We start from the raw sequence: 21,762 nt of genomic DNA on the forward strand, positions 1-21,762 counted from the left end.
TCCAGATATATATTGTAGCCTGGCAGCAGGTGGCTAAAGGAAAGCTCTGTAAAGAAGGGGTATTCTGAAAATCAAGTTCCCATTATTTGAAATGAAAGTTTGGGATGTGAGGCAGAAGTGCCACCAAGGAAGACTACATTGGCTGGTGTGTAAACAGATAACTTGTTCCTGCTGCTGCTTGAATCACGGTGGCAAGAGAAACAACAGCCCGGGAATGCCCCCTGCAGGCTAGTAGAAGCAGTTGTCCCAACAAGAGTCTGGTTTCACAGGAGGAATGGCACTCTTTACAGAGAGACCCCTCCCCCAACCAGTACACCCAACTCCTGACAGTGGTGTTTTCTGGGCTGTGGAAGAAGCTTTTAACAGTACAATATACCTATTGCTTCCCTCACCCATATGACCACTGATTAGAATTACAAGTCAAAATGGTTTAGCAGACTATCTACATTGTGTGCGTGCACAAATTTTTGAACGTCTTCTTTGAAACTAATGTCAAAGAGCATCTTTCTTACTATGCTAATTATTAACTCAGTTAGAAAGCAATTTTCCTCTGCAATAAAGATACCCCAAGCCAGTTGCTTTCTTTAGTATTTGTTATTAATTAAATTATACTTTTCTGGCAACTGGAAAACACAACTGAGTAGCTATTTGTACAGGACAAGTTGGTGGAAACAAAAATACTATAAAACGGATGAAAAAGTATCCCGATTAGTTCATCTTTACAAGAAAGTGAGGCAGGAGGAAAAATTAAAGGGGTATTATAGGAGCATAACTATTACATAATAGTTAACCTGATACTTTTGATCAGTGATGCTATTATTTAGCAAACCAAAAAACTAATCAAGCTAAAAATAAATTAGCAGCAAAACTCATGCAATGTATTCCACGAAAAGAAACACAAAGGGGCAAAAGTGATACTTTATTCATATTTGTTACTTTTACATAACCCAGAGTAAGATATACAAACAGATAAAAATGACCTAAGAGTGAGTTAGTTTACACATCACTAAATTCAATTTAAATTTGCATTGATAAAATACTGAACGGAGATGACAAAATACTCCAAGTTCAGAAAAACAGATTGGCTACTATGGCTGAAAAATTCCAGTTATCTTTAACTGATCACAAATTATCACTTGTTTTATATTTATCATTTAAAACTAACTGATGCATATTACAAAATTCCCATGGTACACTCAGTCTCTGTGCTCATAAAATATATTTTAGTCATATCAAATTTCACTACAATGGAAAGAATTATTTGTGATGTCAGAATATTTCACCTCAACACAAATCAAAAGAATATTGAAAGTACCTCTCTCACCCATATAGTGACACTGGATAATACTGCAGTATTAGCTGGACTTTTATCCATTTTATTTGCTCACCCACAGAATCATTTTGGTGCATTCTGCAAACTACTGTATAACACTTATATCCTTATGACCAACACAAACAATGTCTCTCTCATGTTAATGAGGAACCACCAGACCAGAAGTAGAATTTAGCCCCGTGTTTTAAGGCAAAAACAATCCTATAAGGTGCCGAGTGCTCTCCTTTCCCATTGGCTAACCATCGTTCAGCACCTCACAGGATAAGGCCCTTAATGGGCAGTAAAACACAAACAGGGAGGCAAAGGCATTTTTGCCACACTACTATAAATCATAGTCGAATCAGAGACTCGCATGCAGATTAAACAGTAATAAAGTAGTCAATAATGTAATAAGTGAATATTGTGACAGGCTGAATATTATTTTCTTTGGACAAAAATACAAACTGCTGTGATTGGACAGGAAGGGAAGTTCAGAGTGAATGAGGATAAAGGCTAGATGCATGTTCTTCCCTTCCTTCTTAAGAACAGAAGGGCCTTGCAGAACAAAAGAGCTTTACCAAATATTTGTCCTGGAATTATACAGATCTCTTCTGTTACAAAGATTAAAATTGTAATCTGGGAAGGAAAAAAAAAGACCAACCCTTCCCACTCTCTTACACACCATAAAAAAAAGCTTTATTAGGCAAGGAAGCAGTCTGAGTCGCAGTGTACAAAAGAAATATATATGCAAATTTCAATATTGTATTGAATAAAGTATGAATTATTTTTAAAGGGAATAGAGAAAGAGCAAAAGCAGACTGTATGGTAGCCTTCTTTTCTAGAAGAAGCTGAAAATATATACAGCATGGTAACTAAACACCAATTAAGCCATTTTAATTGTCAGTGTTATGTAAATGAGATATACTGGGATAGAAATACATTCAAAAATCAAGGGCCTTTAATGAGTGAGTTATAAGAAACTGAAATGACATTCATGACTACACACATTCCATATAAGCAAAAGTCTATCCACATATATTTATATCTACATGAATAAAAAACTAAGTTTAGTACTTGTGAAATGTATCCAATTGCTAGCACTGAACTGATGCCATTCCATTCATCCACATAACAGACATAGTATTACCAGTAGTCGAGTAAGCGTCCCACTCTGTACTGACAAAGTGGCTCCACTCAGGTATCTAAAAACTATTCCTGAGTGTAACAGGGCATTTCAAACTTCAAATATAGTCAATCCATGTCCAGAGACTGCCAAAAAGAGTGTCAATTCCAATTGTAGTTTCTGTAATATGAACATGTGTCTACTACATACTGAACTGAGACCATCCTGTTATTTTACTGTCAAACCACCAGCCAGCAACCTCCTGTTACTGAGTCATCCAGTCCTCTCAAAAATAACTAGTAAATCCTCTGAACTGACTCTTCAAACTTACATTTCATTTGTGATTTTTCAATGGCCAGAATGTGTAAAGGAGATTAAAATAATATAAGTAACTAAATTAAGAAATTACTTAAAATAGTGTTGTAAGAAGACATTTAGTTGCTGTCTGTTATGTTTTAAGGTTACATGATTAATTTCTGAAAAATGCTAAAAAGATGACATTTAAGGACCTGAAGACATTGCCCAGTCATGTATCATTGACTCTCCTCAAAGACCTACATGACTAGCAGCCAGACAGTTTCACGAGTATCTAGATTACATCTTATTCTTTATAATGTTGCAAAGTAAAAGTATAGTTATACCTTCATGATCAAGAAAGTAAAACAAAATGCTGGTTTTGTAACAGTGCAACAACTGCAGCTTACTTTGCATGCAGCATACGATTTGCTACATTTAGTGGCACTTATGTATTATGCAGTAAATATTGAAAAGAAGACTGAATTTTTGGATCTGCATCAGCATAATCACATTATTATTACAAGAGTTGCTAAGCTACAGCATTCTGAATACCACCAATTCATTTTTAGTACTTAGATCGCTAGTTTTAATACATTTCAACACCCTGCCTTCTGTCCTGCTAATGGTGTAATTATTGGAGCAAAGCATTTCATGAATTCTGCTTCTACACTTGGACCAGGTCTCAGTCTGACCAATCATTTTCATCAAATTCTGAATCATCATCAGAATCGCTGTACTCCACAGCAATGCGCCTTGAAAGAATAGTTGCCACATCATTTCCAACAGGTTCTCGCTTTGCTTCTTGTTCACGTTGCTCTTGTACCTTTTTCAGCTGAATTCCTATAGACAGGTAGACAAGTCTATTCACAAACAGTTCTTTGCACCTAAAATATAATTTACGGTTGTTGCTGCATTTTATACTTTAACTAAAGTTGAGAGGCATTTCCAACAGGTGAAGGAAAAAAGACAGATTGGAAGTCATGAAAACTTTCTTGATCAAGAAAGACAGACAGACACACAAAGTGGACTGACATCAGTCTTTCCAAGAGCACGTGCCTGTAACTTTCTCAAAATAGCCTGCTATGGTTTAAATTAAAGTTCTAAATGACTATAGGACACTTTCAGTAGGAGTGATGTCAAAATTCTGTCTGGAAGCATTTTAAAGGGTTATGCTTTTTAAAGCAAGCATAACTGAATGAAGGCTGCAGCACCTGATTACAAAATATTTTCAACTGTTTAAAAAAAGCCAAATCAAATGCACTGGAGTCAATGTTTGGATTTCACAGCTGTTGCAAGGGACCCCATGGAACCTGCACACTTTTTAAACGGATACTTCATATACTGAAGATGAGTAAAAGTTTTCATTTGACTTCATTCAAACAAGCACCTGAATTCATCTTAAATCAGCTGTAAGCCTTGGAACGTATGACTTGGTATACAGACCCCACCCCAAGCCTTGCACGGAGGTTAACACCCTGAGGGCTCGTCTTCACTACTAGGGTAAGTCGACCTAAGTTACGCTACTCCAGCTACATGAATAACATAGCTGGAGTCGACAGAGCTTAGGTCTTCACTGCACTGAGTTGACAGGAGATGCTCTCTGGTTGACTTCCCTTACTCTTCTCGGAGAGCTGGAGTACTGGGGTCAACCGGAGAGCGCTCTGCCATCGATTTAATGGGTCTTCACTAGACCCGCTAAATTGATCCCTGCTGAATCGATTGCAGCGGCATCGATCTCCCCGTAGTGGAGACCAGCCCTCTGTCAAGGCATACCAAAAACGCATGTCCAAAGAGCAGGGACTGTCAAGATACCTAGGCTGGGCCAGTTGTAGTGAAGTATTTCTCTCAGCAAATTATGAAGATGAAATTGTGGCTTGTGGTTAACAGCAGCCATGAACACAAATCATAGGAGACACTGTAGTCTCACTGTGTAAAAGGAATAGCTCATAAACTCTGTGTTCACTTACCCATTCGAATAGCAGCAAGAAGATCACTTCGAGCATCACTGATCGGCGGCTGTGTGGATTCATGTCGTTTTGCCTCAGGAACTGTAAAAGCATGCATCGGGGAGGACGTGAGAGATGAACCTGCAGCAGGAGGACCTGGTGGGGGAGGAGGTGGGCCAGGGGGAGGGGAGGCTGTAACAACAAGCCCAGAAGGAGGAGGAGGAGAAGGAGCAGCAGCAGCAGCATAGATAGATCCAGTCACTAGTCCAGAATGGGAAGGTGGCACAGGAAGTTGAAGAGGACTAACAAAAGCAGTTTGTGCTGAAGGAATCATAGGGGGAAGAGGAGTGGGGGGAGGTCCAGTAGGATTATAATAATCCACCATCTGAGTTGGGAGCATCCTACATAAAAAAAGAACAAAAATAACTTTAAAGAACTGAAATATTTGTCAGTAAGAAGAGTGCTTTTCTGAAATGACACTTAGCACTTACACAGTGGTCACCCTTTAAAATGTGCTCATTTTGCCTCAGGTACCATTAACTCACTCTTTGCAGCTTTCCCCAGCCAATTCCTTAGATTTTCATATAGGAATATTGCAAATAGTGAGGGGTAGTGTTATATTGTTATCCAAGGCTGTTAAAATTTTTAAGGGCAAGCAGGATATAGGGCTTTTCATATTCAAAGTGCTTTTACAAACACTGTCTGAATCTACCTTAATTCTCAATATGTCTGTGAGATAGACAGATAGATGTATTTGTTTCTAAAGAATCATTTTAACCTCTCACATATGTAATGTGGGAAATTTCAATATATGCATCTACTTCTATTGTTTTCTTGCAGTTTTCAATATTTTTTGGCGCACTACCCTGCGGCTATTGTTCCTCGTGTACAAGAAAATCTTGCCACTATCCCTTTGTTCGGCAATGCATTGAAAGCTTTTCACATTTTACAGACATATCAATTGTCATGTTACACCCCATATTCTTTATGGAAATATGCTTATGATATGGATATGGCATAACAAATATATTTTATGCAAGATGGGTTTTGTAAGGTATCTTCAGAAAGGTTATAATTTACTGAATGTGAGTATCCAATTTGTATGCATGTATCATTTCTGTATCTAAAGTTAGGAATATTGACTATGTAACAATTACAACTGTGTGTATTTGGAAGACACCCACCAGACAACAGGCCATCAGGCTTGATGGGCCATTAGGAAGAAACAATAAGACTGTGAAGATACTAATCTTTTTCCTTCCTGAGAGGCATCCTGGGACATAGCTGTGACACTACTAGGTCAGGTGGTCCTGTCACCTCGTACTAAACACCATCTTGGACTTCTAGTAATTTTCCATTAAAAGGAGGGGGAGGTCAAGACTGGGAAACAAAAGGTTCCCACCTTATGTAAATCTTATTTAAGGCTGGGGATTAAGGCAAACAGGACTCTTCTCCATTGCCTTCCTCCCCAAGAAGGAAGACTGCTGAAAGTACCTGAAGAGACAAAGGAACTGAGCGGTGGGAAAGGCAAGGGCTGAGTCCAGACTAAGACAGGAGTCTAGTCTGTAAAGAGAGATAACTGGAATTCTAAGCTATAGAAACTCTGCAACTTGCCTAAAACAACATTTAGGGTGAGAAATTATTTCTTGAAGCCAGTCTCTAAGATTTTAAACTTAGTACATGTGTTTTGTTTTATTTGCTTGGTAATCTGCTTTGTTCTGTTGACTCCCTCTTATAATCACTTAAAATCTGCCTTTTATAGTTAATAAACTTGTTTTTGTTTATTATTAAACCTAGTTTGTGCAATTTATAACTGTGGGGGGGCAAGAAGTTGTGCATATCTTCCTTCATATTGAGGGAGGGGGCGAATTTATGAGTTTACGTTGTATACATTTCTCTACACAAGACAATATTATTTTGGCTTTTATTATTATTACTTTCCAGAGGGGAGCTGAACTTGAGTGCTGGGCAATTTCCTAGCTGAGTCTTCTCATAGAGAGCTGTTTGCAGACTGTATGATTCTACAGCCGATGCATCCCTTCCTGTGTGTGTGCTGCCAGAGGCCGGAGAGCCTAATTCAGCATAACGGGGAGAGGGAGCCCAGGCTAGTGGAGCAGGCAGGCTCAGTGAAATCCCAGTATGTCAGGTGGCATCCCAGAAGGGGAGTCCAACCCGTCACATCAATGTTATTAAATACATTGTTCAGTATTTCAGTTTTTGACATTTCCCCACCTCCATTTAGTTCACACTGTTAAATATACTTTGTAAATTAGCAAATTTCCTACCTACCTACCTGAAGTGTTAACAGGATTAGTTAAGTTTGTACAGAGTTCTGAACATGTAAAACAAGTCCTAAGTATTGTATTATGATGATGAAAAATCCACATCCTATTGGTCTTTCCAAGAGCCCAGTAAATCAGAAGTTTTACCCATAGTCTGCTGGTACCAAAGGTACAGAGCTGTGTGGGCCATCTGAGGCCTGGGGTGGAGGTGGAGGTGGTTGTTGAGGTCTGTTTAAGGTAGCATGCCGCACTGTGGTAGCGGATGGTCTATATTCATGTTCAAGTCCCTGGTTTACACCCATATACTGTGGTCCATCTCCTGTTCCATATGAAGACATTACTGGCTGCTGATGGAGGGAATGATTCGGAGTAGCAGGATAAGAATAATCGGTAACATCGGATGCATGGGACCTAAAATTAAAGTAAATGGGATAGGGTGGAACAGAACACATGAGTGCAGCAGAACACTGTCTCCACTGCTAAGCAGTAAGGCTAATGACTGCATTGGGAATGACTTGTGATGGGTTTCCCTATTTTCATTATCAAGCATTTGTCAGACCATGGAAACTACAACAGCAGCAATATAATTATTAAGGCAACAGCCAGCCCCTGTTCAGATTCATGTAACTTCAAAATGAATTAATCTGACAAACCGGAGTACACAGAGACTAAATCTTAATCTGCAGGGCCTGCATCTTTTCAATATTTTGGCATATTAACTCTGTGACAGAATACTGTAGAATAAATCAAATTAAATTAAAAAAGCAAAACCAATAACAGCTTTTTTTTTTTTTTCAGTCCTCTCCTAGTTGCAAGGAAACACTGATTTTTTTTTTTTTTTTGACAACACACAATTAATAACTGTGGGCAACCAGCTAAGTATTAACAATGAAAGCAGAAAGAGAAAGCAAGAATGGAAGCAGTCAGTTATACAGAAAAACATTTTACCAAAGCAGAGAGAACTAATTTCAAAAGCTTAATCTTTAAAGGCTTTCTTGCTTTCTTTGCATAAGTAGTTTGGTTGGAAAGGCTGAGAGATATTGAAAAATGCAAATATTATTAGTTGAGCAGAGAGTTCATAAAGATGCAAAGTCTATGATGCTTTGTCAAATAAGCCCAAGAGAGGGAGCAAACTTCATCCCATAACTGCACAGAGCTGTACTGCATTAGTAACAGTCGTGCGGCCTGTCACTTGGTTAAAACAGATAGTCAGTAAAATGATGCACGTCATCTCTAAGACTGGAAACAAGGCAAGCAACAAAAAGCCAGGGGTTTGAGTAAAACAAAATGACACACCCTTTGGGCATTTTGTCCTTTTTCATACTTCCTGCCTGCTCCAGTTTCTTTGCGTCACTCATGAACTCAATGCCCATTTTTCTTCTTTCCCACTCTTCTTTTCTTGTTCTTACTTTTCTCACATTTATTTGCTGGTTTCTATTTGGATTCAGCTTGTGTCTCTCTCTCTGAAGCACAACAGGTGTAACATAAATGCATTGTCATAAGTAGACAGTCTGGAAACTTGGATTTCAAACTTTATGGATTTGACTGGGACAGCATAAAAACAAAGGCTTTTAAATCACCTAAGCTCTGTATTAAAATATAACAAGATACTATGAATACAACCACATCTTTGTATGAGTTAGTTTATATATAGACACTCTATTTATAGGCATTTCTATTTGCACTTATCACCATAAGACAACTTTTGTGAGAACTGGACTCTCTTTTACATTTACTTTTATAACTTCATTCCCACAACGTTCGCAAGATCAAGGATAAAAGGGTGCATTATACAAATTACTAAATCTCTTCCTCACCCTACCACAGTCCCAAAACTAACCCACAGTTGAAGTGGAGATTTCTGCAATGCAGCATTGTTGAAGCCATGTTCAGTTCCAAGATATTAGAGACAAGGTGGGCGAGGTAATATCTTTTATTGGATCAATTTCTGTTGGTGAGAGAGACAAGCTTTCAAGCTACAAAGAGCTCTTCTTCGGGTCTGGGGAAGGTACTAAGAGTGTCACAGCTAAATACAAGATCAAACAGATAGAATGTGCGCTAACTACTTATGGTAAACTAACTTACCGAAAACCCACCGACCGCTACGCTTATCTTCATGCCTCAAGCTTCCACCCCGGACACACACGATCCATCGTCTACAGCCAAGCGCTGAGGTACAACTGCATCTGCTCCAACCCCTCAGACAGAGACCAACACCTACAAGATCTTCACCAAGCATTCTCAAAACTACGATACCCACACAAGGAAATAAAGAAACAAATGAACAGAGCCAGATGTGTACCCAGAAACCTCCTGCTACAAGACCCAAAAAAGAAACCAACAGAACTCCACTGGCCATCACCTACAGTCCTCAGCTTAAACCTCTCCAACGCATCATCAGTGATCTACAACCCATCCTGGACAATGATCCCTCACTTTCACAGACCTTGGGAGGCAGGCCAGTCCTCGCTCACAGACAACCCACCAACCTTAAGCATATTCTCACCAGCAACCACACACCGCACCATAACAACTCCAACTCAGGAACCAACCCATGCAACAAACCTCGATGCCAACTCTGCCCACATATCTACACCAGCAACACCATCACAGGACCTAACCAGATCAGCTACAACATCACCGCTCATTCACCTGAATGTTCACCAATGTTATATATGCTATCATGTGCCAGCAATGCCCCTCTGCTATGTACATTGGCCAAACCGGACAGTCACTACGTAAAAGGATAAATGGACACAAGTCGGATATCAGGAATGGCAATATACAAAAACCTGGAGGAGAACACTTCAACCTCCCTGGCCACACAAAAACAGATGTAAAGGTAGCCATCTTACAGCAAAAAATCTTCAGGACCAGACTCCAAAGAGAAACTGCTGAGCTCCAGTTCATTTGCAAATTTGACACCATCAGATCAGGATTAAACAAAGACTGTGAATGGCTATCCAACTACAGAAGCAGTTTCTCCTCCCTTGGTGTTCACACCTCAACTGCTAGCAGAGCACCTCACCTTCCCTGATTGAACTAACCTCGTTATCTCCATACTGATTTATACCTGCCTCTGGAAACTTCCATTACTTGCATCTGAAGAAGTGAGGTTCTTACCCACCAAAGCTTATGCTCCCAATACTTCTGTTAGTCTTAAAGGTGGCCACAGGACCCTTTGTTGCTTTGTATTTACCTGTGACACACTTGGTACCTTTCCCAGGCCTGAAGAAGAACTCTGTGTAGCTTGAAAGCTTGTCTCTCTCACCAACAGAAGTTGGTCCAATAAAAGATATTACCTCACCCACCTTGTCTCTCTAGACTTTGCAATAGAGGCAGGTATTTCATTCATGCAAAATTCGTAATTCACCTTGCTATAAGCATTTCAAAATCTGTAATAAGAAAGGGATAGTACAATGTCATAACCAACGTGATACCACAAATAATCCTCCTTCCTCCACCCACACCAAAATACCCCAGATCCTAGTGGAGGGTCTTTACAGTTCCTCCTTGGGGAAAGCTACATATTGCAACTATTTCCCAGAGCTTGCTTTCTTCACATTATAAAAATCTGAACACAAAACATGATGAACGCATGTTTTGACGTAACAGGGAAATAAAGGGGAAAAAAGGGTAAATTAAATGTGACTCTTTAATCTCAAGGTCCCTGGAAGCCAAGTGATAGGTGCGTTGAAGGAAAAAAAACATAGAGATGCAATAAATCTACATCTTGCAGTTGAGTAATGGGCACTGATCTCATCCCATCAATTCAATCAGGCCTGGATTAACCAATGTGCCCTTAGTAAACTTGCACAGGGTCCCCATCTCGGGCCCCCCTCCTCCCTCCACAAACACTATGGGGTGTGAAAAGCTACACACACACACACACACACACACACACACCCCAGCGCCGGGAAGAAGGTGGAGTGGGGTGAGGGCCCTGTCTGCATATTGTGGCAAGAGCCAACGACCCAAAGCTGGGAGTCAGATCAGCCCCATGGCACAGGAGCTGCAGCAAGGTGAATGCAGGACAAGCTCACTCTAGAATACCCTCCCTGTCCTGGGGCCTCCCACCCAGGAAGCCCCCCCATTGCCATAGTGGGAGCCCTCCCATTGCCATAGTGCACAAGGCACCAAAATTCTTTTATCTGGCACTAAATTCAAGCAAGATTCAGATCAACATTTTGAAAATACTAACTTAAAAGAACTTTGCATAAAAAGAAAAATTAGAGTGATTAGCAGGACACATTTTTGGCAGTAGAAATTATGGTAAACTAAAATAAACTGGTAAAAAAAATAGACAAGGGAAAAAGTCTGAACACAAACTCTTGAACCTTAACATTGATGGAAAGAGAAGAAACAAAATAAAACTCTGGCTGGTTTCCAAAGAGTCGTCATCTGGCAGAAGACTACAGCAGACAAAAAAATTCAACGTTGAAGAAACAAAGCTCTGAGCAGATTCCCCTTCATTAATCACAACTATCCAGTGAACTGAAAACATCAATCCCACTCCTGCTCAGTGGCTGTTGCCCAATGGCCACAGCAAGTAAACAACCTAAACACTTACTGGAATTGTGAAATAGTCTGGCTTTCCACTAGATTCCAATTATTTCCTATGTTTCTTCTGCCTACCAATTAAATACGACACATAGAACAAACGTTTAGGGAAAAATTCTCTACCTAGACCCACTTGATGAACAGCCTCAGATGTCTGGCTCACCCTTTGCATACAGATCTCCTACTGAGCTCAAAGGGAGTTTCATACACACAGTGGGAGCAGAATACTGAAGATGAGCTCTGTTGCGTGCACCTGAGAGAAGATTTTTGTTCAAAGTGACTTGTTTTAAGCCATAACGATGCAGCTGGTTTTGTAGCTTGCTTTTGTAAAAAAGCAGAATGACAATAAAGAACTGTTCCCCAATTATAGCATCCCACTAAAGGCAAAATTATATACATCACCAGGTATTTAAAATATTTCTCACTTAAATAGAAAAACACTTGAAGAGCTCCCAGATGACTAGATCCTGAAATGATTAACAGTCAGCTTGCACAGAAAAACAACATTACTGTCAGTAGCCATAAAATGCATCAAGGTCAAAATGAAGGAAGAGACACTGGAACTAATAATTATATACAGATCTAAATCTTTCTTCAATTATACCTGTTCAAAATGCAAAAATAAAATATGAAGCAAACACCATCACGCGAGTTAAATACAATGACTGAAGTTCAGCCAACAAAAACATATGGAGTGGATGTACAGAAATTTCAAGTAATTAGTACATATTTCTTAAATTTCACAGTACTTTACAAGCATTTTTGAGAACAAGTTTAAAATGTTTATGGTGTCTTTTCTATACTAACTGCTACATTCTCAATCTAAGGCTATTCAGAATTTCTGAACATGTAATTGTGATATAGCAAAGGGCTTGTTGTAAACAGACCTAGTATCTGGGGACAGTGATCCCTCTGAAGATGCTCCATGGTACACATTTTGAGACAACCTGTTGTCAGGTCTAAGCTCTTTGTCATATGCCATCATATTCCACTCCTGGCGCCTGTTCCTGGCTTTTCTAACCTTTTTCACCTCACGGGTTGTGCCATCTATACGCTTTTGCTCCTTATGTTCAAAGGAGAGAAAGCAAGCATGCAAAAGAGAGAGAAAAGGAAAGGAAAAGAGCAGGTTAAAATGCAGTTAGCGTGCACAGAAATAAGACTAGAATTACAGATAAAGCCAAGTCTACATAAAATTCCTCTGCAGTAACAACGACAATGAAAGAGTTAAATATCTCTTTATACTATGGACCTGACAGAAGGTAATGTTATTCATTACTGTACTATTACTGTTTCTTTGACATACTTTTGTAGAAAATTTTAATTTAAGTAATGATCTTCACCTATTTCCCCACCCCCAGTAAACAGAATAATTGTCATTGTTAAAAAGATACATTTTTTTAAATATTTCCTCACAATACATGGTAATGATGTATTCAGACAATTCTGAAATGCATCTGATAACACTTCTTAGACCTACAAATAATATAAATGCGTGTGTAAAATATAATCAGGATGAATTGCATATAAACACCAATGGTTTTGCATGCCTATAAAGCACCTAGAGTTTTGAAAGAAATATGGAAAAGTGGTAACTCTTTCCAGCTGCTATTAGATGCCACAATTTGAGATTTCCTTTGTAACTTGTTTGTCCTTTCATGTCTGAATAACAAGTAAGAAAAAGAACAAAATTCCTCCCGCTCTCTCCTCACTCTCATTTCATATGATCTTATAGGAAATGAGTCACATTAATCACATTTCCTATATTCAGTTCAGTAATTTATTTTATCACAAAGCTATTAGACTGTTTCATATACACCTCTACTTCGATACAACGCTGTCCTCGGGAGCCAAAAAATCTTACCACGTTATAGGTGAAACCGCATTATATTGAACTTGCTTTGATCCACCGGAGTGCGCAGCTCTGCCCCCCCCGGAGCACTGCTTTACCGCGTTATATCCGAATTCGTGTTATATCAGCTGCGTTATATTGAGGTAGTGGTGTACTTGAGATTTTGGTGTAAAACTCCAAGTACTTTCAGTGAATTCTTTCTTTCTTCCTCTCTTTCCAGTGCTATTTTAGTGCTTTCACAAACATCCACAACCCCAATGGTAGCTATCCTGCCCAACCAACATGATGAATACATTTTAAAAAAAAAACTTAGAAATTAAATAAACCAAACAGATTTATTAGAGGGTCAAGTTTAGGTTGTCTAGTTGTTCCAGATTATTTAAGATTTGAACCTTTATTGAATGAGCACTGGAATCTAGACTTGGATAACATTTACCTCTAACTTTCTTGATTTACTGGTTCACTTTAAATCTAGAGACTTTTCCAAAACATTTAATTCAGTCAAAAGGATTGGGAAGGCTTGTTACAAAACAGAACGATATCTGCATATAGGGCAGTTTTATTTTTATCCTACATCAATAGTGACATTTCTTTTTATTAGCATGCAAATACCCAGCAAATAATTCCACTGCAGCTCTGATGAGGAGTATGTGGGGTGATGAATTCAGAATTCTAGAGGATATTACTACTTTCAAAGAGAGTGGTGTCTCTCTCTCTCTCTTTAAATAAAATGTATAGAGCCCTGCGTAGATACAACATTTGTATACGCATCCAATCCACAAAAACGGTCCGTGGATAAAAAAGCAGATTTCCGTGGATTTGCAGGGCTCTAAAAATGTAGTAGAAGCCATGTAAACAAGTAGGTGCTATAGATTAAAGATAGGGAAGGATTATCTGACTTTCAGAAAGTAAGTGCTTCAACAAACATGGCAAACGTATTGTTAGAGACCGGAAATAATTAACTTCAGCATAACACTTGCATTAAAAAGGTTAGCAAAAATTATGCACAAAAAGCAGCTGCAATGAAGTGATAGGGGTGATACAAGGAAATAGCTTCAGCATGTATCTGCAGTACTTTGAAGAAATTTAAAAAGTTCACCAATAGTTAATATATTAACTTGAGTTTACCAATTGACAGCATAATATCACATCAGAGATCACTGACTGACTTCTTAAATACAACTGTAGAAAAATCACTGAAACACTTTATAGTCTTAAAATTATTAGTTAAAATGAGGTACATCATTCTTCAGGGGGAATACAGAGGAAAAAACAGAAAGTTGGGGGGAAAAGATCACATAATTTTTTCCTCAAAAACCTGTTAATGACCACTAATAAATGCTCATCAAAATTCACTTGATTCACGTTTTTGATTGTAGGTTTAAAAATGGTAAAGCAAACATTTTGACAAATTCAAGTACACTAACCTCTAGTTCATTACCCTACTTTGTGTGCAAAGCATAACAGTGCAGAATCGGAGACCTTATAGTAGTTTTTAAACGCATGGAGGATTTTAAAAAAATTACACTTTTGTTCGGAGAGAACACTGTCATTTGAAAGAACCATCATATTAAATGTTCATGCATTCCTCCATGAGTTTCCTAATCCTGTAAAAATAGGGTCAACAATGAATAGTAGGTATCAAGAACTTCCTATGGCCAATACCTCAACCACTTAAGGCAACTGTCCCACAGATACTCTGAAAACCTGAATCTGTGCTTGATGATCACTTTTTATCTCTCTCTGATTGCAACGGAAATTGAGGCAAAGAACTTCACAGGATTAGACCCTAGATTAGCATTCTATTTCAATGTCTGGTTTTTAGCAGACTACACAGTACTACACATAGTTCTCATTTAGAAGACTTGTAGAGATTTTACTCTGATAAGATACAAGTCATTTGTGGAATTCTCTTGTACTGAATTCTATGGTGCATTTCAGCTATAAAAATGTAAATTGTTGTCATTGCCGCTTGACTAAATACATTCAAATACATCTAAAAAGTTGCCAATCTGTGAAGTAGTTAAGTACGCTCACGCTGTCTTTAAAACGGCAAGTGCTATGTTAATAAGATTGGTAACAGAGATCTCAATATTCCCAAACTTTGTTTTTATTCAACATACAGTATTTAAGATAAACAAAAAATATTTAATCTGTAATCTGAATTACAATTTTTTTTTTCTTAATCTACATAGGGTCTATTTTTGATCAACAAATTAGTTTAAGAAGATAGCATCATTCTTAAAGTGCATGCGTATTCAATAGGGATGGATAATTTGTCTTAAATACATATGGCATGTAAAGCACTAAGACCTGAAAGGAAATCATATATAAAAAGGGATATAACAAATTTAAGAAATACTCCTCTAGTGGAATTCAAGACACAAAATACAATTCTTCAGCTAACAAAACAAAATCTTGTCATCTTCTTTCCAACAACATTCTAAGGGTCTAGGACAGTTTCTCTCAAACTTTTGTATTGGTGACCCCTTTCACATAGCAAACCTATGAGTGCCACTTATACATTAAAAACACTTTTTTTTTGGTATTTAACAAAGTAGGGTTTGGGGGTGGAGGCTGACAGCTCGTGACCCCCCCACACATAATAACCTTGTTACCCCCTGAAGGGTCACAACCCCCAGTTTGAGAACCCCTGGTCTAGCATGATTTAAGATGCATGTCTTCACACTGGCATCAGGAGAGCTATTCCATATGTTTCTGTCAATCATCTGAGGTAATGCCTTGTTCCTCATAGCAGCTTTATATTTTTCCTTTTTCAATTTCGTTTACTCAATTCAAGTGCCTCATAAGGTAAAACTGTGAAGGTATATAGACTGTATTTTTGGAAGTTTACTATATTACCCTTACCAGGAATACACTAGATCATAACTTCGATATTGTGGCTCTTCTAAGAAAATAGTTAAAATCTGCACCCGTAGGCACAAAATAAAATATAATGAATGAATTAAATTATCTAAAAATGTGCCCCAGAAATTTGTTTATGAGAATTATCACATTTATAGAAGAGTCTCTGTAGAATGGGTTAAAATTTTCCAAATGAAAATTATTTTTCATAGAATGATGGCCTTTATAAAAATTAGACGCATTTGTGAAAAAATTGTTTTTTCTAAATTATTTTTTGAATAAACTAGAAAACGAAAAATTTACTTGATTTTTTCAGTTGCTAGATTTTCCTGTCCTTCCCATTTTTCAAAAGTATAATGTAAAAAAAAGAAGGGATTACAAAAAAAAGGATTAGAAAAGAAAAAAATCAAAATCAAAAGATGCAGTAAATAATTTTCTATAAAAATGTTAATGAAAAATATGAAAGAAATTAAATTAGTCCTTTTCTAACCTGAAGAATGAAAATAATTTCTAAGTTTGTCACAAACGTACTTTCCATTTTTCAATAAGCTCTAATTCTCTACTTTGCAAGCATTTTCTATCAAATTCCCCCCTCCCCCAACACACTCATCAAAATATCTTCAATAATGATATTTGTACATCTATTTAATGTCCTTTTCTATCTCAGATGAATTGGGCCTTCTACAAATTCTTGTTTCAGAGTGGTAGCCGTGTTAGTCTGCATCAGCAAAAACAACGAGGAGTCCTTGTGGCACCTTAGAGGCTAACAAATTTATTTGGATATAAAAGCTTTTGTGGGCACGAACCCACTTCATCAGATGCATGGAGTGGAAAATACAGGAGCAGGTATAAATACATGAAAAGATGGGAGTTGCCTTACCAAGTGTGAGGTCAGTCTAACTCAGGCTCTATGAGCAGCAATGGGAACAGCAGTTCCACTTTACGTTATGTTCACAGACCTGGTGAATGTTCTATGTGATTTATGATGCTGAGAATCCAGTGGGGTCAGAAGGACTTTCTGAATTTGGAGGAGTGCAGTTTCACTATGGTGACTCTTCACTTTGATTTAGAGGCAGGTGACATATGTGCATTCTAAGTTTTAACATGCGACTCTCCAAATCAGCAGTCTGATAGTCCTTACTTGGAGCTCTTTTCTTCTGGAATCCTTTAGACCAATTAGGCCCCTTCCCTGGTATCCAGGAGGGCATCATGTTGGATAAGACAGGCAATTGTTGCTTAATCTACCTTTTCTTCTCACTCTCCTTTCTTAGGACTGCATGAAGAATCTTATGGCCCTTCCAGAGCTTCCTCAAACCAATCAGCAGCAAAGCGGCAACATAAATAAGCATCCACTAAACTCTTCATCCCATGCAAGCTAAAAACAAACACTTAAAAAAATATATATGTGTACATCTTCACGATAGATGATGCACATGCCTCTGACCTATGCTAGTCAAATACCTGAACACATTAGTAAAAATTTGGAAGATTCTTCTCTATGAAGAACTTTAATTTTTTTTGGCTTTGAGGGGGAGCAGGAGTATCATTCCTAATACACATCCACTTTAATTGCTGATCCATGAAATATCTGTGCTACCTTACTCACCAAGGCCTTGGCTACACTTACCCGATAGTTCGACGGCTGGAAATCGAACTTCTGGGTTCGACTTATCGCGTCTAGTCTGGACGTGATAAGTCGAACCCGGAAGTGCTCGCCGTCGACTGCGGTACTCCAGCTCGCCGAGAGGAGTACCGCGGAGTCGACGGGGGAGCCTGCCTGCCGCGTGTGGACCAAGGTAAGTTCGAACTAATTCGAACTAAGGTACTTCGAACTTCAGCTACGTTATTCACGTAGCTGAAGTTGCGTACCTTAGTTCGAATTAGGGGGGTAGTGTAGACCAAGCCTAAGTCTTCCAATAAAAGCAGAAAAGTGAAGAGTCACAATTAAAGAATATAAAGTAATAGGGTAATTATCTGAAATTTGTGTTTTCCTGTGGGTGTGGGGTAGCTGGATAAAGAACCCCTAATAATGAATATAAAGATAAAAAAACATTATAAAACATTACAATTTAAACTTCATTACTATCAAGGCATATACTGTTCCCAATGAAGCAAAGACGGTTGATTTCCTGTATACTAAAAAGCAGATAATAGTAAGGATTTAAAGAAAACTATAGCTCTGTTTCATTCCATTTCCAAGCCTCTTAAAGCAAAAAGAGGAAACAGTAATCAAAATTCTAATGCGAAACCTACTATTTCAGTCATATCTAAGTAGCAAAAGACTTTAGATATATACATAAGCTAAGCACAACCAAGCCTGGACAAGTGAACATGCATAAATTCTGTACATATATTCTACACATTTATTAATCCGCTATTTACCTTTTGTCTCCTCTTCTCTTTTCGTTTGTCTTCTGTATCTTGTAACATTTTTTCTTTCCAAAGATCAAAAAAATAGGAGGGATCAGTGTAGAACTTCAAACCATCTTTCTTATCATCTCTGTAAACACAATGGAAGAAAAACTTAGCAAATGTCAATAATACGTTATTTAAAACTCAAGAGGCTCAGTTTTGAGGTTTGTTGGTTTAAGCTTAGTCCCTGTCTATCGTTTAACTGTAGTAAGCTAAATAAAGTACAGTGCACGTAATTTTAGTTCAACGTCTATAAAAGATCTCTGGAGCAATGTCATCTGTGTAAATGAACTACACTACCACTCTGAAACGAAAACATATCTAACAGAATTAAAAGAAGTCTTTGAATCATTATTTGAGGACTTGAGTAACTCAGACAGATGTTATGGATCTATTACAGGAGTGGATGGATGAAGTTCTGTGGCCTGCCTTTCTGGCCTTAAGGTGTATGAGTACAGTAAAGCAAAATCTCTCAGTTACACTTCTATACAGTACACTGTCACCAACGTGTAATTATGCAGCACAAACAGATACGCAAAATACTTCATTATTCAGCTATTTATGAGCACTGGATTAATAAAATTTTAATTTAATTTTTAAATATTCAGCAATTAAAATTATCTACAATTATACCTTCAAGGTAATGATACTAAAAATATGCTGCAATCACTCTGATATATGTTATTTATATAGAGCTTTTTCAGATAAGTTACTGAAGCACAAGCGTGTACTTTTTGCAGAAATGTTGTACAATCAGAAATCACAAGGCATCCTGTTATAAGCACTAGTTATATTTAACAATCACTCATATTTAAGCAATCTAATACCCAAGACAATTTTAAGGAAAGAAATGATAACGTATTACCCAGAATACCTAGAAAAAGACTTAAAAATGAGATTCTTTAAACAGACTATTATAAATCTAATGGAAACTAGAGAATGAAGTCCTGTTTACTACTGCTTACTGTACCTGTCTATTTGCCAGGAAAAAGTCAGGTAATGCAAACAAACAGCAACAGCACCCAAAACTCAAGATAAACAGAATAAAATGGCAATTACTATATTCTTCCTTTTCTTTACAGTATTTATATACTCAATGACAACCTCAATTTCGTGGTACCAATCAGGTTCAGATTTACATTATTCTGAAATGGGATGATTTCAACCAGAGTGCAGGAATGGAGTACAATTATTCATCATAATTGTAAGCTACCGTACGGTTATTTTACAGTATGAAAATCCAGTTGTCCATTCAGCACAATCCACAAAACTCACCATATTGTATGTCCATGAAAAAATTACCCATCTCCACTTCTTAGGTTCACTTCCAGATATTAATTTTTTGAGAGAAGAAACTATCTGCACTCAACAGGTATGCATAAAGTGTCCCTTTTCCACTGCACCAAGGCGGGGCTGCTGCTCTCTATCTAGGTATTTATGCCACCACATTCATTGGTTGAAAGTCATCTGGTATGGCAATAACTTACAACACTCCTTTGCACATGGATAAATTAAAATAGAAATTAAGTGACTTATCTAAAGCTATAGAGGAAATTAGTCTAAGAATGAGGTTTAGAAATTGGGTGCGTCTGGCTCACAGTTCTGTGCTCAGACTGTGTATCTTTAATATAATAATTTCTATCGCTGCTTCCATATACAAAGCACTGCAAAACCAAATTATGTTACATTATATCCAATGAGCTATTTTCCACATTCATAGAAAGCCAATCTATGAAACTAATAAGATGGTTTACTTTTCAAATACCAAAAATATTAACATCTAGAAATTAATAAATTGTTACCGTTCAGTCTGACGAGGCCTTGCATTATTTATATTTATTCCGTTTGTTAACATTGTATCATCTTGCAATGGGCAAAGGGTGACTCAAACTATTACCTCGTAAAACCTGAGGATACACCTGAAACCCTGTGTTCAGAAATGCATCTGTACTGTATAGTTACCTACCCATTCTCCTCTATACTGCTCAGAATGTATCTAGCATTAAATGAGATGAATAGCACCGTACAAGAATTTAGGCACTGACTGTATCCATACCTATACGGTGTAAGAATATTCAATGGAGGTGGTTTGTCACTCTGATTGTAGATGTCAGCTACTGGATTAGGAATGCTGTTCTTTGAAACAACTTGCTGGTCCTGTATGGTTGAACTTTTGAATGCTTTTTTCATGTTGATATCCTGTAATGATACTATTAGAGAGGAAAAGAAGATATTTAATTGTGGATATTTTCTAATATTACTACAGACCAAAAATCAGATCTAATTTTTGCAACATTAAAAAGAGTTCTTTATTTGAAAATATTTCAAGAAACTTTTCAGTACTCATATGTAGTAGCAAAACTGAAGTAATATTTATATATTTAATTTGTATAGTAAATCATGTCAATGTATCACGTGAGAACATCGGAATTACCATACTGAATTGGACCAAAGATCAATGTACAGTAACTGCTCACTTAACGTTGTAGTTATGTTCCTGAAAAATGCAACTTTAAGTGAAACGATGTTAAACTAATCCAATTTTCCCATAAAATTTAATGTAAATGCGGGGGGTTAGGTTCCAAGGAAATTTTGGGGGGCAGACAAAAGGTATTATATACTGTACAGTACTGTACTGTACTGTGGTTGGGAAGTGCCCCGGCTTACCTCACACAGGCACAGCCCGCTGCAGGCAAGGACACTAGGAAGCACCTTCGCAGCAGCAGCAACAGCTTCCCCAGGAAGAACAGGCGCCAATTTTGCCGGGGGATGCGCAGGCCCGCCTCTTCCTGTCCCCGCTCCACTCCAGACCCACCGCTTCCCACCCCCACTCCACCTCCTCTCCGGAGCATGCCACATCCCCATTCTCCCCACCCCCACCCCGAAAGTCCTAAGCACTGCCAAACACGGCGCTTCCCCACTCCTCCCGCTCCCTCCCAGAAAGTCCTAAGCCCTTTGCCATGATAAGAATTGACCACCTAATCCAAATCTTTGCTCCGTCTCCCACCTAATTTTTGAGCAATATTTAGCCTCTCACTCCATGACTACCTAGCTTCTTTGGTAACTTCTAAGCAGATGGAGGATTTAGGAATAAAACCTTGAAACTTCAAGTCCCT

General features: G+C 38.0%; 1 protein-coding gene across 4 annotated transcripts in view; it reads right to left on the reverse strand.

Moving 5' to 3' along the window:
- Positions 1-900: 900 nt before the first annotated feature.
- WASF3 (WASP family member 3) overlaps positions 901-21,762 on the reverse strand; it is a 154,871-nt gene continuing 134,009 nt past the window's right edge. For 3 of the 4 annotated variants that reach the window (XM_034758713.1, XM_034758714.1, XM_034758712.1), the window contains 6 exons: positions 20,703-20,856; positions 18,617-18,734; positions 12,408-12,583; positions 7,108-7,371; positions 4,700-5,079; positions 901-3,572 (listed from right to left, as the gene is read on the reverse strand). In XM_034758713.1, coding sequence (XP_034614604.1) covers positions 3,415-3,572; positions 4,700-5,079; positions 7,108-7,371; positions 12,408-12,583; positions 18,617-18,734; positions 20,703-20,856 — 1,250 coding nt within the window. In that variant the 3' untranslated portion in view covers positions 901-3,414. Of the gene's footprint in view, positions 3,573-4,699; positions 5,080-7,107; positions 7,372-8,256; positions 8,424-12,407; positions 12,584-18,616; positions 18,735-20,702; positions 20,857-21,762 lie in introns of all 4 variants that reach the window. The other variant, XM_034758715.1, reaches the window with a different exon arrangement.

This window comes from Trachemys scripta, chromosome 1 (assembly GCF_013100865.1).
Source record: "Trachemys scripta elegans isolate TJP31775 chromosome 1, CAS_Tse_1.0, whole genome shotgun sequence".
In the NCBI taxonomy this organism is placed as follows: Eukaryota; Metazoa; Chordata; order Testudines; family Emydidae; genus Trachemys; species Trachemys scripta.